The 17899-nt window shown below is 34.0% G+C and overlaps 1 protein-coding gene across 2 annotated transcripts in view; it reads left to right on the top strand.

Moving 5' to 3' along the window:
- COL4A5 (collagen type IV alpha 5 chain) overlaps positions 1-17899 on the top strand; it is a 228008-nt gene that overhangs the window by 129647 nt on the left and 80462 nt on the right. For both annotated transcript variants that reach the window (XM_057495198.1, XM_036924940.2), the window contains 13 exons: positions 1800-1880; positions 3646-3708; positions 5355-5390; positions 5479-5520; positions 5680-5772; positions 6972-7025; positions 7120-7176; positions 7438-7482; positions 8953-9006; positions 9666-9707; positions 11716-11848; positions 12959-13132; positions 13476-13559. In XM_057495198.1, the coding sequence (XP_057351181.1) occupies positions 1800-1880; positions 3646-3708; positions 5355-5390; positions 5479-5520; positions 5680-5772; positions 6972-7025; positions 7120-7176; positions 7438-7482; positions 8953-9006; positions 9666-9707; positions 11716-11848; positions 12959-13132; positions 13476-13559 (958 nt within the window). The remainder of the gene's footprint in view (positions 1-1799; positions 1881-3645; positions 3709-5354; positions 5391-5478; positions 5521-5679; positions 5773-6971; positions 7026-7119; positions 7177-7437; positions 7483-8952; positions 9007-9665; positions 9708-11715; positions 11849-12958; positions 13133-13475; positions 13560-17899) is intronic.

Consider the following 17899-nt stretch of genomic DNA (forward strand, 5'->3'; position numbering starts at 1 on the left):
AACTTTTGTCTTAAAATGCATGCTTCGAGAAGTTGTGCAGGTGCACACTTACAAGCTCTCCTTAAGTGGTCTCCTTTGTTCCTGTGGCCTTAAATACCTTCTGTGTGCTGAACACTTGTAAATGTGTATATCAGGCTCAAATTTCTTTTCTGATACTGTCAGTCTTCATTACATTTTGATATCATTGACCTCCTGCTCCCTCAAGAAATACTTCTTTTTCCCCTGGCTTCTGTGGCACTGTCCCTTCCTGATTTTTCTTCTGCATCTCTGGTCATTCCAGTCTTCTATGCCAGCTTATTCTGATTCTGTCTAGCAGGTATCAGGACACAGTTCTGACTCCTTCTCTGTTATGCCTAACAAATATTATTAATGTTTGTACTATTGATTATTTGTAGTTACTGAATACCTACATTTATATCCCTAAAACAGGCGTTTCTTCTGAGTCATATGCATGTATTAAACTTCCTCCCTGACATGTCCACTCCAATATCCAGACATTTAAATCAACATGTTCAAAGTTAACTCAGACGCCAAAGTAAATCTCTTCCTCCCTCTGGCTTCTCCATCTCTAAAATTTGCATCACTATATGTTATGTATACATTTATATGAGCCCTAAACCTGAGAGTTAGTGTTTATATCTTCTATTCATTCCATTCTATCACTAAGTTGTGTTAAAGTTGCCTATAAAATATATCTTAAATTCATCCATTTTTCTTCATGTCCACTGCCACCACCCTAAACTATAATGTCTTATCTGGACTACTGTAATGGCAACTTAGTGTCTTTTTTCTCTACTTCCCCCTTACCTCCCAGCCTGATTTGTTCTTTACAAAGCAGACAAAAATGACCTTTTATAAATGTAATCAATAATTTAATCTCTCTGTTCATACATCTTCAAGGGTTTCCCACTGCATTTAAGATAAGTTCACATTCTTTTCCATGGCTTCTAAGACGTGCGTGTTCTGGTCTCTGCCCACATTTCTCACCTTATCTTTAAATCACTTTTCTCTTGGCTCGTGCATTAAGTTATTTGAATGTGCCAAACTTCCCTTTTTGGGTCCTTTGTGCATGCTACATGTATATACCTAACACTCTTCCCCCACCTTCACTTGGCAAACTCCTTATTATCTTTTAAATCTTAGCCTGAATGTTACCTTCACAGATTGCCTTTCTCTGACTACCCAAACTGATTTCCTCTACTATTTGTATTTTTAATTGAAATATATTTGACATATATAATATTGTGTAATTTAAGGTGTGCAACATGTTAATTTGATGCATTTATGTATTATAATATGATTGCCATTTTAATGCTACTAGCAGCTCTATCATGTCACACACTTATTTCTTTTTAGTCCTCCACTATTTCTTTATCATGTACCATGTTATTTTTCTTCACAGACCTTAGCAGAGCATTTTGTCATCTTCTTTACATGTTACAGTCTGCATTTCTCTGGTATATTGTTAGCACCTTGAGAAAAAAGTCATGTTTATCTTCTTCATTACTGAGTATCCTTAGCCTAACACAATTCTTGGCAAACATTCATATTTAATAAATATTTTTTAGTGAATGAGTAACCGAAGGTACCACAGCTCTTAATAAATCAACTGTACTTCAGTGTACTCTGGCCACTTCATTTCCCTTTAAAAGGTAAATTTATTCATGTTAATTATTGAGATCACCTGATCTTCCAGGACATTTACGTGACAAATTGAATTTTCAGATCATTTTTGTGCCCTTGCCAGTTTTCATGTGTCATAACTGTTAATTAAAACTTCCACTGATGGTTTCTTTCAGGGAGAACCAGGTAGTATAATTATGTCATCACTGCCAGGACCAAAGGGTAATCCAGGATATCCAGGTCCTCCTGGAATACAAGTAAGCATCCAGTGACTTTCTTCATTGCTGCATTGGTTAAATCAGATTCCAGTATCACTTTTTTCTCCTCAGCCTTTAGTACCCTCTATTAAGTTATAAAAATTATCACCTGAAGTTTGACAGTCATTGCATGTCATTGCATGTACATTGTACCTGAAAATAAAAGCAGCCGGGGCTAGGGAGAATTTTCAGAAGCAATACCTTTGTTCTTTTATGTTTCTATCCAGTTTCTATGGAAATTTTGGTTTTTGGGTTTGGCAACAGAAGTACGTTTCTATATCCTTATTCTTGTGCTGTGTGGATCAGTTGGGTGGGTGGTAGGAGTAATCCTGATAATTGTAAGTGGTGTGATTATAAAACAGAAATCATAGGTGTCCCTTTTAAGATATCAGAAGAAGTCATTTGTAAAACTGTTATGCATAATATCTGAATATATTTTGAATGCTGAAGAAATAAAATTTATGCATGATGAACATCAAGTACAATCAAGAAAAAAAGATATGTCAGCTTACAGTTAACACACATAGAGACAGCAATAACATTTGGGTATGTATGGATTAAGAAGCCAATTTCTTGAGGTTTAAATTTCACAAGGATTGATCCCTTTGCCAGAAATAAAAATCAGTACTTTCTAATATTTGATCACTAAGATACAATGTCAGGGACCTTTTTCATTAACTGCCTTCTCATTCCATACTTGACATCACTCATCCATATGCTCTTAAGTACTGTCAATCTTGTCTTTTATCTTTCATAAATCTTTATTATGTAGTATTTAAAAATACAGCAGAATACATACAAAATGTATGTACATTATGAAGCTTAACTACAAATGAAAACCTATGAACCCCAAACAACATTTAAGAACTAGAACATTACAGATAATTTTGAATCAACCTGTGGTTTCCTTGTGCGCTCTATTATTGCACTCTCAAATATAACTACCATCCTGAGTTTTCCATTTCTTCTTAAAAAATAGTTTTATTACATATACGTATTTTTCTAAACAAGAGTATTTAATTTGAAAAATAATGTGTTTATATAGTTTTCTGCAATTGTTTCTATTTGATATGTTAAGATTCGTCCATATTATTGTATGTGGCTGTAATTTCATTCAGTTTCACTTCCGTATAACATTCCATTATGTAAACATACCACAACTTATTATTTCTCTGATTTTTTTTTTGTTGGGAATTTGGGCTGTTTAGGGATTTTTTTTTATTTATAAAACAATTCAGGATTTATCCCTAGATATAGAATTGCTAGATTTCAAGGCAGTCAGCTTTTCAACATTTTAAGATCCAAATTGTGTTCCACTGTAGTTACATCATTCCCTTATCTTTTGTCCCAGTTATTCTTTCTTCCTTCTTTAATTTTATTTTTCATTTTAAAATTAGAGAATCCACCTTGAATCTAATAGGCTTTCTCTTCCCATTTCCAACATAAAACTCCCACTAAATGCCCATCTTTGTTGCCTTATTTTGTGAAACTTCCTTACTGTGTGTTTGTCCAACCTTTGTTATCTACCACTGTAAAATATACATTTCCTACAAGTTGCATCCATTCTGTTTAGTTGAATTTCTTTATAGTTGCTTAATCCCTTTATTCTTACACATTTTGAATTTATGCCTCTAATATTGTACAATTATAGGTTTGTAGAGCCAAATTCTGGCAATTACTTAAGTTTAAATTTCATCCATTTAGTTTTTGTATGACAAAGTAAGGGTTTTTTTCCTCATCCTTTTCTTTACTTCCTCTTTAACAGGGCCCAGCTGGTCCCACTGGTTTACCAGGGCCAGTTGGTCCACAAGGACCACCAGGTTTGATGGTAAGCTTGTTTCTGTAATTTTATTTCTCCTCCTTTTCATTTCTTCCACAAATATGAAAATTATGTAGTTACTTGAAAGTATAATGCATTTGCAATGTTTATAAGCTATAATTTTCTTATTTACAGGAAATTGTGCAATGTTACTGCAAACAATATATAGGATAAGTTAATAACTCCATTTCATAGATGGAAAAAATGAGGTACACAAAGGGAAAGATTTAAAATACTTTGTTGTTTACCTCTTGATGTGCCAGTGTTGAAGTTGATTCTGGCCATCTCATGAAGCCTTCTAGGGCAGTTCTCTAGTCACTTGATGAACTATGTTTTCTCAAACATATTATCTGTTGAAGAGGAATAAAAACAGATATTCACAGAAATTATCAGCTCTCGTTCCTTAGGGGCCTATGACAAAACAGTAGGATTGGTGAGGGTAGTGAATCACTCCACAACGGGATGCGGATTTGTGTACCCCAGGAAAGAAACAAAAACTTCCAAAGACCCTGAATGTGCAACCAGTGCTCTTACCTTACTACCTCTCTGGTCACTCATATCATCTTCTCTAATAAATTCTAAGTATTTTTATCCTGAAATACAGATTTCATTCAAGTCATATTTTGGATTTAGAGCTTTCCTGTTACCCTCTTAACTGGGCAAGAAAATTGTACTTCAGTCAAAATAATTTCTCATGTGCCAGTCTCTCTACCATATATTGAAGTGACAGTTTTCATTATACCTTTATAGATTGCACATTTTTGTTTGTGACAATTGGTCCTCTATTCTTGTACACAAGAAATACATTTGGCAAATACTAGAAGAATCCACCAGAAAAGATTGTGATTTCTGCTTTCCTGGAAATCTTTGGGGGAGAGGATTAGAAAACCCCTTTGTTTAGTTTGTTTTAGTTGTAGACATCCTGCAAAGCCTGAGATTCTGGACGATCGCAATTTTTCCTAACTCTGTTGTGACAATATCAGTACACCCTAGCTAGGTGTGTTGTTACGCTTTGAATTTCCTTAACGCTTGTAGACACATAACTGTTTCACTCTGTACTTCTGAATATCCCTTCAGTTAACCCTCATTAAACAGGTGAAGCAAACTCTTAGAAATACCACCAAGGTACAATATGTAACTAAATAGGTCCATTGAGAGCAGCAGGTGTACTTGAGTAGACAAAACTTGGGTCCATTTAACTTTTCAAACCTTAAAACATTCTCAAATATACAAAGTCAGATGACATAAAAATAAAAACTGGCCTTAAAAAGTAAACACATGCTTTTTAGAACTAGAGAATTAATTGCCTTATGGTACCTAAATTTACCTATAATTCTGATATGAGAAATTTGATTTGTTTGTTGAGTCTAACTTTTGTATTGAATTTTGACCCTGGTGCTGCCCCTCTGCCTCTGCCCACCCTTGCGTTTCTTCCCCTGCCCACTTGTATCCTGTCACAAGAAGTCTCCATATTCATCTAGTTTGTTTAAGTCAATTTAAATGGGTGTCTCTGACTAGAAAGCAATGAGAAAAAAACACAGGAAAATGTTATTTTGAAGGACTTTCTCAGTCCTCGCTTTTTATAAAGCTAAATAATTTGTATTAGCCTTATTAATATGATACTTCTTTCCCTTTTCTGTGTTTTCTATTCTTAGGGTCCTCCTGGTCCACCAGGACTTCCAGGACCAAAGGTAATTTTTTTCCCTTTACATCTTTTATTTGGTATGGATCCTTTTTGTTATTGTCAGTGAGATTTTAAACTGAAACTTCTCTCTTCAGGGTAATATGGGCTTAAATTTCCAGGGACCCAAGGGTGAAAAGGTGAGTAAAGAAAAAGGTTGATTATTCAGCCCCCAGTTTTCTCCTTTCCTAGTCATTTGAACTTGTCTTTTGGCTTCTTGCAACTGACTTAGCTTACATGTTATATTGCTGTCTGTGTAAATTATGAAATACCACTTTCTTATTTTATCTTGCAAACAGGGTGAGCAAGGTCTTCAGGGCCCTCCTGGGCCACCTGGGCAGATCAGTGAACAGAAAAGACCAATTGATGTAGAGTTTCAGAAAGGAGATCAGGTGAGTATGTAGAAAGGAAATCTATGAACTTCTTGCTATGAAAGTGGCATTCCATTAAAATGCATTATAAGCTGGAATATAGTTATATGTGAGGGTATTGTAAAAAATGAGGATGCGAGATAATTAAATTTTTTAAAGAGCTTTATTGAGATGTAATTTATATACCATATAGCTTACCCATTGAAAGTATACAATTCCATTTTTTTAGTGTATTCACTGGATAGGAACATCATCACTATAATCTAAGTTTAGAACATTCCTATCAGCTACCCCTAAAAACCCCATACCTATAAGTTGTCACTCCTCATTTCTCACCAAACTCTCCAGCCCTACACAGCCAATAATCTGTGTTTTGGCTCTGTAGATTTGCCTATTCTGGACATTTTGTATAAATGGAATGTGTCTGGCTTCTTTTACTTAGTATAATGTTTTCAAGTTGTAGCATGTATCAGTACTTCATTCCTTTTTATGGCAGAATAGTGTTCCTTTGTGTATATATTCCATAGTTCATTTATCCATTCATGAGATGATGGACATTTGGATTGTTTCTATTTTGGCTATTATGCATAATGCATTCATGTACAAAATTAGGTCACAGTAAGGTAGGTTATCATTGTTTTAGATGACTGTTTTCTCTACATTTTACTGATATGCAAGAAGAAAGACCATGTTACTCTAAAACCCTGTTGTGTTTAGAAATAATTATCTGATACCTTTTTTCCACTAGAGTAAATGAAGTTATTAAACACATCTTTTATAGCACAGTGGCCCACCCTGTAATAGAGTGTGTGCATTGTTGTTTTACTTAAATGTTAATAAGAAAGTAAAGAATAAAGGACAAATTGTATTGAAACTCTACAGTCATCCATATGGATTGAGCCATTTAATTCTCTGCCAAAATATATCCAAATCTAGTTTTTTATAAAATATTTATAAGAATAAAAAATCATTAATACTTAATCTTAAGTATTGTCTTGTTATTTTTGTCAAAACTTGGCTTGTACATAAACTAGAAATTAACTGAAGTGAATAAAGATGGCTCTAGGTTCTTCTGCCTAGCAGATTTCAACTTTGAACTAAAAATATCCTATTATCTTTGCTTATACTGCATGAGCCTATATTCAGCTTATTAAAAGTGTTCCTAGCTACCTCTAGCATTAACAGTATTAACATTGTTTTCCCTTCCCCTACTACTACAGGGACCTCCTGGTGACCAAGGGCCTCCTGGACCTCCAGGGATACGTGGTCCTCCAGTAAGTTATCTAAAATTCTTTAGCATCATTAAATGTAAATTGGTATTGGCACATAGTACTCCAAGAACATGTAAAACTACTTTTATGTGTACAGGGTCCTCCAGGTGGTATGAAAGGCGAAAAGGGTGAACAAGGAGAACCTGGCAAAAGAGTAAGTGCTATGAGTACTAATACTCTTTGCAAAATATTTTAAATATGTGTGTGTATAAAAATAAAATATTTTATTCTTTCCTTTTAAGTCCTATTTTCATTGCTTCAGAATGTCATGATTGACATATTCATTTATTATAATATTGAAGTCTAAAAATTCTGCTTAATGTAGTCCAAGGCAGCAATAAAGCTTGTTATATTCTTTAACTTCATACTTCCTAAATAACAAATTTGTATTTTTGCATTTCTTTAAATTCCATAGGGTAAACCAGGAAAAGATGGAGAGAATGGCCAACCAGGAATTCCAGTGAGTAGTTAAAGTCCATCACTCACCCACACACAAAATGGCTATACTTGGCATGGTGATAGAGAAGCAGGTTGGCAAAAAAGCTGGGTTTGAAAATACTTTAAATGAATGGAAATTATCCTTTCTCTTTTGAATATGAATTTGAAATTCCTCTGCTTTCTAAGTCATATTTTTAAGTCATATTTATTGAGATATAATTTGAACACAGTAAAATGAACCATTTTTAGTGTACAGTCTGTATGTTTTGACAAACACGTATAATTGTGTAACCAACTGCATAATAAAAAACAGTTCCATCACCCTCAAAAGTTCCCTCATGCTATTTGTAGTCATCTCCTTCCCTCCCCCACTCCTAAAATCCCTGCCAAGAACTACTCTGTACTCCATATTTATATTCCTTTTTATTGCTGAATAGTATTTGATTATATAGATGTACCACAGTTTGTTTATTCATTTACCCACTGAAGGATATTTTAGTTGTTTCTGGTTTGGGCCATTATGACTTAAACTGCTAAAAATACCCACAAACAATTCTTTGTGTCAACATAAATTTTTTCAGTAAAAGTTTTGATAACTAATTCCTACCAAAAAAGGGGGGAAATAAAACCATGCAAGTCCAGGAACATTGTTTGAAGCAGCCTCAGTATCAAGAGTATTCACAATAGCTGTTAAAACAGGTTTTCAAGGACAGATAGAAAACTTGATAAAATTTGGAGACCACTCTGAAGGAAAGGGATAATTCATAACAAGATTGGAAGTTGGAAGTAATAAAGTCAGATAACTTGTTTTCCAGATGATTTTGCTAAATAGGCATTCCTCAATTTACAAACTCTAGATTCACAAATGACTTAAACATAGAAAATGGTATAAAATGAGGTAAATTCAGGGCCTCAGTTCTCGGCTTTTGGAATAATTGGTCTTTGTTTCACAATTTAGGTAGCCATGATGTTCAATAGTTGCCTCTGATTGTTTTCAATAGATATCCCCAGGGAAAAGGCTTTTCTGTTCACACTGGGAGAACTCAAGTGAGGTGAAATAAAGATAGTCTTGCAAGTGGGATCTTTTGGGGAACCACTAGATAGGTCAAATAAAGACAGTTCTTTGGGAATAGGTCTTTGAAGAAGCTCCAACACATTCTTTCCCCTCTAGTTAGCTGCAAGGCTTCTGGTTTTCACCTTGATTGTGAACTGTTGGTTTCCAAGGCTACTGTGGAGCTGAGAAGGGTTGATTGGAACAGAGCAAGTTAAAAGTCCACAAAGCTCTATGTTCTTACCAAGATTCAGCCTTTTATTTTTTTTCAACAAATGCTTCCTGGGTTGCTGCAAGCTTTTGGTAATCTCTACAGTTCTAAAAAATGTTGACTCTGACCATTTTTGCTGACGTTCTAGTTGCTTTTATGAAGGAGAGAATTTTTGGAGGTCCTGACTCCACCATTCTTGCTGATGTCACTCTGTCCTCTGTGTTTTATAGGGTTTGCCTGGTGATCCTGGATACCCTGGTGAACCAGGAAGGGATGGAGAAAAGGTAAGAATCTTAGTACTTTGAAGTCATTGGTTTTATTCTAGATAACATAACACTTTTCTCTCCCAAGGTTGAGTTATAAATGACAAATTTCTAAATGACTAGCTTTTGTATTCAAAACATACTTTGTTTATCCATCTTTTAGTGTTGCTTGTTTTTCTTTTATGCTACTTCCTCTAAATTTTCATTCATTGTCCTAAATCACAATCCATGTTATAGAAATACATGAATAATTGTTTAATTTTAGCATTTCCATTGTTAAAACTTGGTGCCTTTATTGTGAACATGTATGGGCAAAATTTTTGTTCTTCAGAAAGAAGGTTCAGCACTATTTAGTGAGGTCCTTGTACTAAAAAGATTTATAGCTGTGAATTTAAAATGTCTCCACTAAACACTTCCCTTATCTATGCAATTACTGTCTGGAAGTCTATGGTTAATTGATTTGGTCAAGACTGTATAGCTAGTAAGTAAATCTGAGACAATTATCACAGTCTTCCTAGGCTAAGCTTGGTTTTGTTTCATTACCTTATGCTGTATTTCTCTTTGAGATCTTTTATTATGGATTTCTGGATCTTTATGAAACTTAGTTATCTGTTATGTTTTTGAAGAAATTGATGTTTCAGCATGATTTTTACTAATCTATTTTACATTGTGTTGAACAGGGCCAAAAAGGTGACGTTGGCCCAGTTGGACCTCCTGGACTTGTAAGTTTTCTTTTTAAGTTTTCATTTATCAAATCTATTCAAGCATTTTCATTTTTGTGCCTTAATATACTCCATACCTTTTCCTCATAGAACACAAAATTCTAAGTCATTATCAATTTTTACTGGCTTAAGAGTCTTTACATCTAAAAACTTCAGTGATGTTGACCTCTAAGTCTTTGTGTTGTTCTGCCTGTGTATTACTTCTCCATATTAGAGATCCAAAATTATGGCACTGGGTTATTTTGCATCATAATTGCTAAATCATTTCTCAAGTAACCAGCAGGTGGTGCAAGTGTTGCTTATAAAAGTTCAATAAAAGACACTGTTGGGGAACTAGGGATTGGTCCTTCTCCCTGCAGAGCTCAAGAGAAAGTTGGATTTGGTCTTAATAGGTTTTCTCAATTTGTAATTGTCTGATTCACACCTCTTTTGTCCCTGAGTGTGTGCTTTCTAGGGGCTTTTAATAACAAACGTAGGAAATTGCTCTATGAAAGAATAATGAGGGGCTTACAGATTTTCTGTCATGTTTACATTCACTATGAAATTGAAGTCAAATTTATTTCTAGTCTTTTTAAGAATAAAATGTCATTGTTGCAACTTGACATGTTGGTTTTCCTTTGGTGAAAATTTGGTAAGACTCTTAACTTTAAACTTGATTGAAGCTGCAAAGGTGCAAACGCTGTAAAACCCGTATGTTCAGACATTTGAGTAACACTAATTCAAATCTTTTTGTCTATAGTGAGTCTCAGATATTGCTACTTAGTACTTTACCAAATCTAATGAGGATATACTTAAAGAAGATCTTAGATAATTTTTATTCACTGTTATTTCAAAATCAGGGTTTTAGTTCTCTAAGAAATAATTTCTTTATAAAATGAGGTGATAGAATTTTGATGAACAGACTGTAGTCCTATCCAGTAGCTTGTGCTCCCCTTTAAATTACTATCTCAGTTCTAGGTCCTACAACTTGCAGTCTCTTTTTGCCTGAATATTTGCTGTATCCAATAGAGCCAGGATGAAATATCACACTTTGCCAGTAGGTGTTGATTTGTACCTCAGGCCGATCAGTTTCTTAAACCTAAAGTTATTTATCTTTATAGCTTTATGGGGTTGCTTTCCTTATATTTATTTATCTAATATGAAGTTCTTTAGGCACTGAAGTTCTAAGAAGACAGAGAAAGGGAATAATCAGTTGGTTGATTTTGATCAATAAAGCCTTCCTGAAAGAGATAAGTTTTCTTTTTTTTTAGATTAAGAAAGAAATGTGGGATGGTAAAGGGAAAGATTGAGGGAAGACATTATAGATGTTTGGAATGGCGTATTCAAAAGCAAAGACAAGAATGTGCAAGATGCATGAAGTGGTTGTATCAGACCTTACTCACTTAAAAATTCACTGCTAGAAATAACAGGAAATGAAATAGGTGAGGGTGGTATTGGAAGTGAGAAGTGACTTGATGGAGTTCAGGGTTAAAAGTCGTGTCAGATGGAGTAAAAAGTAGTGAAGAATTTTGCATCCTTAAACAGGATAGCTAACACTGAAAAACTGGCTTTTGAGGAAGCATATCCTAGCAGTAGATTTGGGTTCAAGAGGACAAGCCAGAATGTTCTTTTCTTTAGATGAAGGTGCTTCTGTTAATCCAAGGTTGAGGTGAAGGTAGTAGCTGGGGCAACAGAAAAAAGGGGGCAAATTTGAGAGACATTTTCAGTAAAGAATTATCAGGCTGAGGTGACTGGAATGAATTGAATGTGAATTATTAGAGACTTCAAAAATATTTCTATATCTGTAAGCCTGGGGCACAGGTGAGGGTTGTAATATTATTACTGGTATTGAACATTTTCTAGTCAGTTGAAGGATAGGAGTGATATAGAATCTATGTAGTAGTCTTAATGATTTTGTATCTGAGTGATTTGTGAAAACGAAGGCATTGTAATCATATATAGTTGCTGGGTATTTTCTGGAGAACAAACCTCTTCTTTGAGTTCCTCTTTTTTTTCTTTCATAATAAAGGTCATTCCTAGGCCTGGGACTGGTGTAACTGTAGGAGAAAAAGGAAACATTGGGTTACCTGGCATGCCTGGAGAAAAAGGAGAGCGAGGATTTCCTGGAATACAGGGTCCACCTGGCCTTCCTGGACCTCCAGGTAAAAGAAACTGTATTTAATCTCATTGTGTTTATAGCATTTTTCCTGATCCATGGATACAGTATTTAACTAGATTTAACTAGTTCCACAGTGAGCATGGATATGAGTTTTTTTTGACAGAAGTTTCTTAACTCTTACTATATGTAGCCTTTCTCAACCAAATTACTCACCTGTACTAAAAAAATAAAAAAGTCGAATAGTGCCATTTTTCCCTAAAAAATCCCATTTCTACTTTTTATTGTTGATAAATTACACCAAATATTTCTGTGATCTAAAAATTAATCTTTACACTTTTCATGCTCTTACGGAAGGGAATGCTATTCTAATAATGTCTAGTTTTGTAAGATTTCCTATATAAAAATAATAAATAGCACTGTCTACTTAAAATTCCAGAAACATTTACCTAGAAATCCCCATGGTGATTTTGCTATACCAAAGTAGTACCCTTAATTTATCACAAAATTAGAGATAATAAAAATAAATGAGCTAAGTTGAAAAACCAACAAGAAATAAAACAGGCACAAACAAAATAGATGGCAAAAATAAAAATAAAGGTAAAAATAAAAACAAAATATGAGATAAAGGCAAGAGAATGAACAAATAAAATCAATAAATAAAAAATTACATATTTATAATTATATAAATTATATAAATACATTTACAATTTTTGAATTACAAGAAAACTGTAAAACCATATCACTATATTTGAAATTCTAGATGAAGTATACATTCCTCATGAAACAGAAAATATAAATTACTAAAATGATCCGGGGAAAGTAGGAAACCTAAGCAGGTCAATTACTATAGAAGACTTTGAATTGTTAAAGATCTTCATGAAAAAACATTGGTTTTATGGGTAGTTTTGTAGAGTTTTATGGATGAATTCTACCAAGTTGTTGAGCAGGTAATTCTCATATTTTGCACTCTATTTCAGAACATTTGTTTTTGAAAGGAAATTCAGTTTAATAGCATTGATACCAAGCCACCAAGAAGATAATACTATAAATAACTATAATTCAATCTCATTTATGAACCTGGAAGCAACAATCCTAAATAAAATATTATCAAATCAATCATTGTGATTACTTTAATGTGTTTTTTTTTTCTTAGGGACTGCAGTTATAGGTCCTCCTGGCCCCCCGGGCTTTCCTGGAGAAAGGGGCCAGAAAGGTGATGAAGGTCCACCTGGAATTTCCATTCCTGGATCTCCTGGACTTGATGGGCAGCCTGGGGCTCCTGGCCTTCCAGGGCCTCCAGGCCCTCCTGGTCCTCACGTTGCTCCTAGTAAGTAAGACTTTTCTTCTGCTAAGTTCTATTGTTGGTTTTGACTTGCTTTCATTTATAAGTGAATCTAGCTGAAGACTGCCATCATTCTTTATGTTTCTGGTATCTAAGAGACTCTACTGCTGCATTGACTTGATTTTTGGTGATTCTTTGATGCTTAAATTTGCTCTTCAAATTATCACCAATATTATATCTTTCTTTTGCTTATAAGTAGTTGTATTATTGCCGAGAAGTAACTGAAAATAGATCTTTTTTCTTTCCTCTTAGCCTGTCAGGCTTTCTTTTTGTTTAGTCTTCCAGATATTTCACGATAACTAGCTTGATATCCTTTATCTTTTCTCAGGTGATAAGATATGTGAAGCAGGCCCTCCAGGGCCTCCAGGATCTCCAGGTGATAGAGGACTCCAAGGAGAACAAGGAGTGAAAGGTTTGATCCCCATATTCATTCTTTCTTTCTTCCAAATCATCAGCAAAATCTCCTATGTCCTCCACCCGACCTCAGCCACTCACTCCCATGGTCATGGTCATACATCAAGACCATCTCATTACCAAGAGTGCAAACTTCCATAACATTGGTTTATGAGACCTATTTTCTGACCACTGTATCCTATCTTTCTAGCTCACTACCTCTAATAACCTAACTCCAATATCATTTCAACCTCACTGAGACCTATAGATTATCTCTCAACTTTTTGACACCCTTTCCTCCCTCTCAATGTAGCTTAAATGCCCTGATCAATCACTGTAATCAATTCCATGCATAACCCTTGATTCTTTTGCTTTTCCCGTACTTCATTGTACTCACTTGGAACAAAAGCATTCCAAATTACCACCTCTTCTGAGCTTGCACCTTCTCTTCTCTCTTCAAACCTTTCACACTTCCTCTTCTATTCTCATTTTAAGATGCTGACTTTGCTTCCTCCTTCACTGACCAATTGAAGCAATTACAAGATAATTTTCACAGGTTGTCACCAACACATTTACCCACCTATTTGCATCTGTATCCATATATTCTGCCTTCCTGCCTATTACTGTTATTGTTCCTATCTAAAGTCAATTCTCCTATTTGTACAATAGATTCCATTCCTTCGCGTTTTCCCAAGGATTTTATTCCAGAAATTCTTGTCTGTTGCATATCATCAATTTTTCCCTTTTACTGGATCATTCCTGGCAACATACGAATACACTTTTCTCACCCATCTAAAAAATACCTTATCATAATCCCACTTACCCTGCTAGCTACTGCTCTATTCCTCTGCTTCCATTTGCAGCAAAACTCAAGAATTTTTCTGCTCACTGTGTCTAATACTCTCCTCTCATTTTCTCTTAAACATACTCCATTCAGGATTTTATTTCCCCCCCACCCACCACTCATAGATGCTGCTTTTTGTCAAAATCACAAGCAGCCTGTACTGTTAATCCAAATATCAGGTCTCAGTCCTTTTTCATTTCATTTTTCCATTCTTTAAGCACTTTCTTCACTTACTTTTCAGTATATTACATGTCCTGTTTTTCTTCATACCTCCCTTGTATATTTTATATATATTACATATATAAATATAGATATGTCTCTCTCCTCTCTTTCTCTCTCTCTCTCTCTATATCTGTATATCTACATAATCTTCCATGTAACTATCATCTACATCAAAATAAGGAACTTTTACAAGACTCTAGACTCTCTTGTGTCCCCTAGTCAACACTCCCAAAGATAACCACCATTTTATCCTCTATCATACATTAGTTTGCCTAATCTTGAATTTGTACAAATGGAATCATACAGTATAGGCTCTTTTGTATATTGGTTCTTTTGCTCAATATCATATCTATGAGATATATTCAGGTTTTTTTGTAGCAATATTCTTTCACTGTTCTTTGGTATTTCATTTTATGAAGATACCTAAATATCTATTCTAATATTAATAGATGTTTGACCAGGGGCTATTATGAATAAAGCTACTTTGAACATTCTTATACTTTTTAAGTAGGACATAGCATTTTTTCTGTTGTGTATATTAACTGGGAATAGAATTGTTGGGTTATAGGGTAGTACAGGTTTTGTTTCCATAAATGTCACCAAGCCATTTTCAAAGTGGTTTATGACTTATTGATGCTGAGACTTCTTCCTCATAGTTTGTATATTCTATTTATAAAGTGCCTATTTTTCCTATTTTTAATTGGGTGGTTGGATATATATATATATATATATATATATCTCACAACTATTTTCTCCCATTCTATGAATTAATTTTTTACTTGTGTCCTTTCTTGAATGGTAGTTATTAGTTAAAAGAAGTCCAATTACAAATGTCCCTTTTATGCTTAGTGTTGATCATGTTTTGTTTTAGAAATCTGTTCTTATCCTAAGGACCTGATGATATTCCTCTGTTTTCTTCTAGAAGCATTATTGTTTTGCATTTCTCACTTTGATCTTTGATGTATCTTTATTTAATTTTTTGTGTATAGTTTGAAGCAGTGATCAAAGTTCACTTTTTCCCTTATGGATATCCAATTGATTCAATAACAGTACGAAAGACCACATTTCCCTACTGAACTGTGTTAACACTTTTGTTGTAACTCTTATGAAACTTATATGTATGAGTCTGTTTCTGACCCTTTTCTACTTTGTTCCATTGTTCTATTTGTTTCTCACTATAGTAATGCCAACCTGTCTAAATTATTGTACCTTTATGTGCAAGAATGAAACTGGTCATTTTCTTAGACCACACACAAAAATAAACGCAAAATGGATTAGAGACCTAAATATAATACCTGAAACCATAAAACTGCTAGAAGAAAATATAGTCAGTAAACTCCTGAATATCAGCATTAGAACATTTTTACTGGTTATGTCTTCCCAGGCAAGAGAAACAAAAGCAAAAATAAGTAAGTGGGACTATTTAACTAAAAAGCTTATGCAGAGCAAAGGAAACCATCAACAAAATGAAAAGACAGCCTACTGTATGGGAGAATATATTTGCAAACTTTATATCTGATAAGAAGCTAATATCCAAATATATAAAGAACTCATATACCTCAACACCAAAAAAACAAATAATCCAATTTTAAAATGTGGAGAGGAACTGAATAGACAATTTTCCAAAGAAGACATACAGATGGCTAACAGGCACATGAAAAGATGCTCCACATTACTAATCATCAGGGAAATGCAAATCAGAACCACAGTGAGATATTATGTCACACCAGTCAAAATAGCTGATATAAACAAGGCAAGAAATAAAAAGTGTTGGCAAGGATGTGAGAAAAGGGAACCCTCATACACTACTAGTAGGCTTGCAAGTTGGTGCAGCCACTGTGGAAAGCAGTATAGAGGTTCCACAAAAAATGAAAAATAGAAATACTATATGACCCAGCAATTCCACTTCAGGGTATCTATGCAAAAAAAGAAAAGAAAAGAAAAGAAATCATTAAGTTGAAAAGATATATGCACCCCTATGTTTATTGCAGCATTATTTACAATAATAGCCAAGATATGGAAGCAGCCAATGTGCCTATCAATAAATTAATGGATAAAGAAGATGTGGTATACATACACAGTGGAATATTATTCATCCATAAAAAAAGAAAAAATATTGCCATTTGCAACAATATGAATGCACCTAGAGGGCATTATGCTAAGTGAAATCAGGCAGAAAAAGATGAATACCATATGATTTCACTTACATGTAGAATCTGAAAAACAAATGAACAAACCAAAACAGAAATAGACTCATTAAAACAGAGAAAGGACAATTGGTTACCGTGGGAATGGGGTAAAAGAGGTGAAGAGGATAATAAAGAGGTACAAACTTTATGAAGTAATTGAGTCACAGGGATTGAAGTATATAATAGGGAATATAGCTCATAATATTGTAATATCTTTGGTGACAGATGATAAACTTATTGTGAGCATTTAGTAATGCATATAATTGTTGAATCACTAAGATATTCAAATGAAACCATATAATATTGTATATAAACTGTATTTCAATAAAAAATATTTTGAAAACAACATGAATTACTGTGGCTTTATAGTAAGTCTTGGCTTACTTTGCATTTCTGTATGCACTTTATATTTTTTACTTTTAAAATTTGTTTTAGAAATTCATTTTATTTCATACTTATTTCATTAATTTTTAAATATTTTTATTGAAGTATAGTTGATATAGAATATTATATTCATTTTAAGTATACAACAAAGTAATCAGATAGTTATATACATTATTAAATCCTTACACAATCTAGTGCAGTTACTGTCTATTGATATAGAAATGCATTACAGGAATATTGACTATATTCTCTATGCTGTACTTTCATCCCTGTGACTAATTTATATTATGATAGAGATTTTTGTGCCTCTTTATCCCCTTCACCTACTTCACCCACTCACCCCAACCTCTCCTCTATGGTAACCACCAGTCACTTCTCAGTGTCTAGTGCCTGTTTTGTACATTTTATTTTCTTTTGTTTTTAGTTTCCACATATAGGTGAAATCATCTGGTATTTGTCTTTTTCTGCCTGGCTTATATCACTTAGAATAATACTCTCTACGTCCATCCATGTTGTTGCAAATGGCAGGATTGTTTTCTTTTTTATGGATGAATATTATTCCATTGTGTGTATGTACCCCATCTTCTTTATCCATTTATCTATTGATGGACACATTGGTTACTTCCATATCTTGGCTATTATAAATAATGTGGCAATAAACATAGGAGTGCATATATCTTTTCAAATCAGATATTTTGTTTTCTTAAGGTAAGTGGAGTT

The sequence above is a fragment of the Manis pentadactyla genome, chromosome X (genome assembly GCF_030020395.1).
Source record: "Manis pentadactyla isolate mManPen7 chromosome X, mManPen7.hap1, whole genome shotgun sequence".
NCBI lineage: Eukaryota > Metazoa > Chordata > Mammalia > Pholidota > Manidae > Manis > Manis pentadactyla.